The sequence below is a fragment of the Alligator sinensis genome, unplaced genomic scaffold (assembly GCF_000455745.1).
Source record: "Alligator sinensis unplaced genomic scaffold, ASM45574v1 scaffold499_1, whole genome shotgun sequence".
NCBI classification, from domain to species: Eukaryota; Metazoa; Chordata; order Crocodylia; family Alligatoridae; genus Alligator; species Alligator sinensis.
In genome coordinates, this window is record NW_005841864.1 from 3,341,417 (window position 1) to 3,348,040 (window position 6,624).

Sequence of the window (6,624 nt, forward strand, 5' to 3'; positions counted from 1 at the left end):
GGGGGGTGTCGCGCCTGGGGCTGGGCAGGCCCTGCTGTTGTGGGAGCCATCCAGACTTCCCCTGGGTCCTACTGCCCTGGGATCCTGTCATTTTTTGACAGGAACCAGGGGCAGATGAATATTAATTTTCTAAGTTTTTTAGGGGCCCCATGGGCCAGATAGAATAGCCTCGCAGGCCAAATCCGGCCCACAGGCCATATTTTGCCCACCCCTGATGTAGAGCCTTAATATTATATGACACTAAACCACAAATAATGTGAGGCTTTTATACAAACACAAAGTTAAGGTTGACTTCACAAAGGGTTTCAGATGTCTAACTGCTTCTTCAGAAACTGAAGTACCATGTGTAGGCATCCTGAGATACCCAAATCTCCTGCTCAGTTGCCATCTAATGTCAGACATCTAAATTCACTTAACATGTAATTTTCTGATAGTGGGCATGCACAAAACCACCCAAGTCATAATGTCACCAAGCTCTACGGAGACCTGGCTTTTGCTCAAGCCCTAGTGGGATAATCAAACTAGGCATTTCCCATTCTACTTATTGCACTCTTAATGGACGGGTCCTCCCAAAAATGGAAAGGGGAGACATAACTTTTTGAAGTGGAAGCACAGCTGGGGATGTCAGCCACTATACCCACTAGGTCTGTGGTTAATGTAGTCACCTAAAGGTAAGAGGTCTGTTTTCAATCTCCATTCTACCCAATTTGGAGTGGAAATTGAAACCCAGTTCTCATATGTACTTGAAGTATGCTCTATTCAGCAGGCTACTAGATATTCTGGAGTGAATCTCTCAGTCTCTCCAGTTGAACCCACCCCATGCTGAATTTAAAATATATGTATATATATGTTATATGTTACTTGAACCAAAGAGAAAAAGAGAGAAAGGAAAAAATGGTGGTTAGAGCATTAATTTGAGATATGGGAGAATCAGGTTTAATCTCGTGTCCCAACAATGATCTAATTATTTATGTAAAGTAGAACAGCATCAGCAAGAGAGAATAAAAAAGCACAAGCCCCTATACCACACATCAGGATACACAACAACCTGTATTATAGATGCTCAAGTAGAAAGTCATTGACCCAAGTTCAAGTCTAGCAGAGTGGGGATATGGAAACAGACCTCCCAATTCCCACAGAAGTGACTTGGGTGTAACAATACCAATCCTTTCTCCCTCCAGTTTTTCACAAGAAAAGACAACCTGGTTCATGTAACTAACTCTGGGAGAGTATTCATGACTAAGGAAATTCAGGTGGAGGGAGCTGCCTAATTACTTTTAAGGAACAGTGTTTAGGCCCCAGCCCTCTCTTGAACATTCAAGTCTGAAAATTTATATGCTCATAGCTCTTAAAGTATAAATCAATTACTGATATGGATTCCATAACAGAAATAACATATCTTTCTCCAAGGTCAATATATTGCAACTCAAAATAAGAAAATAAGATGTTTTCCATGTCAGGCTTTTAAAAAAATTCACTGGACAGTGCAGCGGCATAACAGGGCACTTCCATGCCTTGTGCAGCAGTGGTGCCCAGGGCAATGGCAGCAGTAGCAGGTATTATTTTTGCGTGCCCCCCTCCCAAGTCAGAGCCTGGCACTGCTGCCCCAGTCACCCTCCTCTTCCCTAGTTACACTACTGGGACAGTGTATCCAAAGCTGCCAGTTTTATTTGGGTTAAAATGTCCATCTAAATTTGTGACTTAAAAATAACATTTTTCATAAAACATTCAATTTCAAAGGCAAATGAAATCAAGAAATGTCTTGCCACTGATATAGGCAACTTCAGAATTGATATAAGGGTGAAGTTACACATTACACTTAGACCAACTAAATCTATAGAATGTTAAACAGTGTTAAAGCTATAACATGCTGTGAGCTGTCACATGTTAAGGGTTAATACCATTTCTTGCCTGCACAGCTCAGACCTGCCACAAGAGGGATAAGGAGCAAGGGTGTGACTATGAGTCAGGGTACCTGAGCTCGATCTATCCCTGCTTGGAGAAGAGGGGGAACTGGGACCAGTGCATTCTGGGATGCTAAAGGACTACAAATTGCTTTTTTTTATCTCCATGGAGCAGACTGAAGTTACCTTAACACAAACTAGGGTAGCATGGTAGAGAGTTAACTCTTGCCTGAAATGGCATAATTTGGGGATTCACAGACAGCTTGTTAGAATGAGTTCACGAATTCTAACGTATGGATGCTCATGTTTTAAGTGTCCTTAGTATGTTCTAAGTGTAACTTCATCCTTAGGCACGTTTCTCACAGATCAGCCAACAAAGTTTAGCAGTCCCATGTTAAGAGAAAGGTATTAACTTGAACAAGGCTAAAAAATATATTAACATTTGAACACAATGTAAAAATGATTATATTTCTGGACCATTATAAAGAAGGGCCACATCCATACTGTGAGAACAAAAACTCCTACCAATCGAAGTCTGGTTAATTTTACAATGTAAGAAAATAAAACAGTTAAGAGAAACAAGTTATCCTTAATATAGTTAGGTTTAACATACAGCTGTGGAGAACTCCATGAGCTCCAGAGCCGAAACCCTATACTCTCCCTTAGATTTGCTATATTTTATTTTTAGAAGTAATCACTTCCCTCCAGTAAATGGTTAGTACACCAGCAGTCCTGCCCAAGCAAAAATTGGAAGGAGCCCCTACTTTGAATCAAATAGATAGTAACACACACAACAGTGCTTAAGGAAGACTGCTGCAAGCAGGTTCATGTAGTCTGTCATATTCTTCAACATCTGTTTTTCCAGTACTGACATTTCTTTACTCAATGTAATATTAATTACATGAAGTAACTCCCAAGGCACATTCAGAATGCCAACTCAAAAACAAGCCTCCTCTTCCCCATAAAAATCCACACATGTAATTTTACATTTTTGCATAAGAGAACTCTTTCATTTCAAGAAAAAGCCTCTTAATAATTCCACACTTTATTTTGAATTCTCCTTAATTTTAGATTTCCCAAACAAATGTAGTAGGGGGACTGTCACAGTACTATAGCAACACAGTCTGGGAATCGACTGATGTAAACACTGTTGGGATAGCACTGATTGAGTAGTAACTAAGGTAATTGGAAGCAAATGGTTCAGACAGAAGTGACAGTTTTCACCCAATCTGGACCCTAGAAGAGCTCTACAGCACTAACCAAACAAAAGTGCATGGTGGCAAAGCACTTTAAAAGGGCCTGATCCCACAAAAACAATCCTGCATGAGGGTTCAGAGGAAAACATTTCAAAACATCGTGTCTTCAGTAACTTCTGTCTGTGCTGCCTCCCAATCTGTTGCTGCTGTCAGAACGGAGTTCGGTCTGGGTTGTTTTCAGCATGCTCTGGAGGGTGGGGCGGGTAGATTGGAGTTTCCCCAAAGTCGGCAAACTCCAATCCACCCATCTCACCCTCCAGCAGTGGCTGGGGAACCCCTAGAACAAACTCCCTCTGCTACAGAAATTTTACTCCTCTGAAAACAGCATGGGCTGGCAGGGAGGAGGGGACCATTATGGGGAAACCAGCTGCAGGCTTCAAGCCAGCAGCTAGATTCCCTTCACCCCTGGAACCAACAGCAAACTTCTGTTTGGTCCAGAGGATCGTTGCATCTCAGAATACTTCCTGCAAAGCCTTCTGAGTTACAGTGGGGAGCTGCATTTCTGTCTGTGCCGAAAGTGAGACAGGACAATCAGAAGAAACTGCCAGTAGAGTTCCCATGAAGTGAGTAGAAGAGCAGAAGTAGGAGCAGGAAGACCATACAAGAGGACATGACCTTGAGGGAGAAATAAGGGAGACAAAGATATTGAAAGAAGAGAAAGCTTAAAGAACTTAGATCTTTCTTCTTTCAAATGCCTCCATTCTTCCTCGCAACCTAAATACTCTAGTCTTCTATGACTAGCTTACACTTTACCTGGAATACTTTATTACAGGGGCGGGCAATTATTTTGGGCAGAGGGCCGCTTACTGAGTTTTGGCAAGCCATGGAGGGCTGCATGATAGGCAGCCAGAGGCAGATAAATATTAATTTTCTAAATTTTTTAGGGGCCCCGCGGGCCGAAGAGAACGGCCTAGCAGGTCACATCTGGCCCCTGGGCCGCATTTTGCGCACCCCTGCTTTATTACCTAGGAGAGAACTGCACTCTTCCTTCTTTCATTTTAAAATATATTTAAGTTACACATATTGTTGATTATTTGGGAGTCTTCTACAATCACACATTTCCATGATTTTAAAGTTTCCTTTCTTCAGCTCTGCACTGAAGAAAGTAGATGTGGCAAGCAATTACACAGCTCCAAACAGTAGGAGAAAATTATTGCCGGGTTATTAAATGAGGTTCACCCTCTACCAGAGGTGCAGAATAGGATATTTTCAAAGCCTTTAGCTTTGAAAGAGTTTGAGATTCAACCTCAGATTCTCCACCATGGTGTACTCTTACCCTATGTCAAAATTATAATTATGATTTGTATTCCACTAGCAGTTGGAAACACTAAATACAGTGGATTGAATTTTCAGAAGTACTGAGCACCCAGAGCTCCAGTTTTTTTTCAAACAGACTTTTTATATTTCTCTGAAAAAATATAATAGTTTCTATTTATTTTTTAGTAAGTAGAGAACTTTATAGCTGCTGTCAATGTTAGGCAAGTTGCAGAAGGTTAAAACGTATGTTTAAACTCTAGCCAGTCTCAGGAACTTAAGAAGTCAGTATTTGGTCCAATATCACACCACATGGTCCCTTTTACAAGCGCACAATTGATTTATTTTTGGGAGACAGTAAATTCCAGGAAGAAGAGTCAAAATACAGGATACCAAAGATAAAATGGAGCAAGCGGCAGAAAAAAAGGACACTGCTTTAAAGGAAAGAGCTATATAAGTGACAGCACAGAAGGGAGCCCAGAAAGGAGAGGTAGAGGGAATTCATAAAAGACATACCAAACTTTAACTCAACCAATTTGCTAGAATATTATAACCCTTTTCTCCCTCTGCCTTCATTCAGGGACAACTATCTGTCTTTGTCTACATCCATGAAGTACATGCCATGCTTTTGAGCTCTTAATAATGCTAGTAAAAATCATTGTTTTTCCAGGCTTAAGGCCTAGAATCAGTGTGATACAACTGTATTCATACTATGCTAAATCATTTAAGCTCAGGGTTGGCCTCTGCTTTTAAATGTAAGAAATTGAGAAAGTAGCAAGGGGGCACACAGCAAACCTGCAAAAGCCTAAAACTTCTCCCAGACATATTTTCCTGTATGCAGAATAGAAATACTACCTTTAAATACCTCAGACATGGACTTCTTCAAACAGAGACATAGATCATAGAGCTTAAGTGACCCTTACTTGATTTATTTTCTATGTAAAATTATTATCTATTATTATTATTTGCTGACCTCTGTCAATATTGAGATTTATGGTAAGGCTTTTTTGTCCATTTGACAAAAGCTAAGTACCTGTTTTGTCAGTGACTGCCACAGAAGCGGAAAAAGGAAGGAGGAGGAAGATTGCCATCCAAAGCCAAATTCTGCCGAATCCAATGTGCTTCATCTCCCCGTGGACACATGTGAACAAACAGCCACAAATCTGAAACAGAAAGCGAGTGCTTTGGAAACAATTTCTTCTTATTCTCCCTTCTCTGGTCCCCCACCAAGAAACCACAAGAATATCTTAATTGTAAAGAAAGGAGAAAGTCGCTGGCTGTATACAATGCCTATTTTTTTGTGTTAAAGAGGCCCTGAAAAAAGGTCACAGGCTCATTTAAACTTAGGATTGGGGGATAAATATATTCCTATGGTATTCATTTTGCTTTGTGAGTAATATATTTTCAGACATGGTAACTCATGAACATTAGTTCCAAAGCCACTGAACTAGCATTTTATTAGCAATGACTACTCTCCCCCCCACACACTTCTGCTCTTAAATACTTTTGTTGAACTGGTTGGTGCTGCAACACTTCAGACTGAATGGCTGCTGAGAAATGAGGGAAACTGCTCGTTCCTTTGATTAAACTCAAAATGAAGTGAAATATGACACGTTGCGTCTTTGTAATAGATGCAAGTCTCTGGAGCACCTTGGTCTGCATTATCTCCTGAAAGGATAATTATACTTGCCCAGCACAATAGCTTTGCCCTCTAACCACCACGCTAGGTTTCCTCTGAGCCAGCGACAACCAAGAGGAAGGTATGGATTTACTGAAGGGCAGCAATAAAACATTAGGAACATTTTCCCTCCATGATGCAGTCCTGCAAGGTGGGGCGGGAAGGAAGAAACAAGCCTGCACCTGGTAGCTCGGCTTGAGACCTGACCTCTGCGTCCTTCTTTCCCTGATGCATTACAGAGGGGAAGGGGGGGAATGCATCTGGCTCTACAAATTTGAAACAAAGTTTGCTTTGAAGAAGTGGAAAGTATCGCACGGGAGAGGTAGGTGCAGCGATGTCTGTGACTGAGGGGAGTGAGGGCCAGGAGGGCGCGAGTCCCTGCACCTGCCTTTCGAGGAGGCTGGAGAGCCCGGGGCAAGGCGGAGGGCGTTTGCCGGGGCGGCTCGGCCATCCCGTGCCGGCTGCCCTCGGCTGCGCTGCGCGCCCGGGAGAGCGGGAGGAGGGCAGCCCCGAACCGCTGGACCCGCGGCTC

At 42.1% G+C, this 6,624-nt stretch overlaps 1 protein-coding gene across 12 annotated transcripts in view; it reads right to left on the minus strand.

The window, feature by feature from the left end:
- Positions 1-6,624, minus strand: part of COL19A1 (collagen type XIX alpha 1 chain) — a 402,210-nt gene that overhangs the window by 394,636 nt on the left and 950 nt on the right. For all 12 annotated transcript variants that reach the window (XM_025191070.1, XM_025191112.1, XM_025191107.1 and 9 more), the window contains exon 2: positions 5,448-5,577. In XM_025191070.1, the coding sequence (XP_025046855.1) occupies positions 5,448-5,541 (94 nt within the window). In that variant the 5' untranslated portion in view covers positions 5,542-5,577. The remainder of the gene's footprint in view (positions 1-5,447; positions 5,578-6,624) is intronic.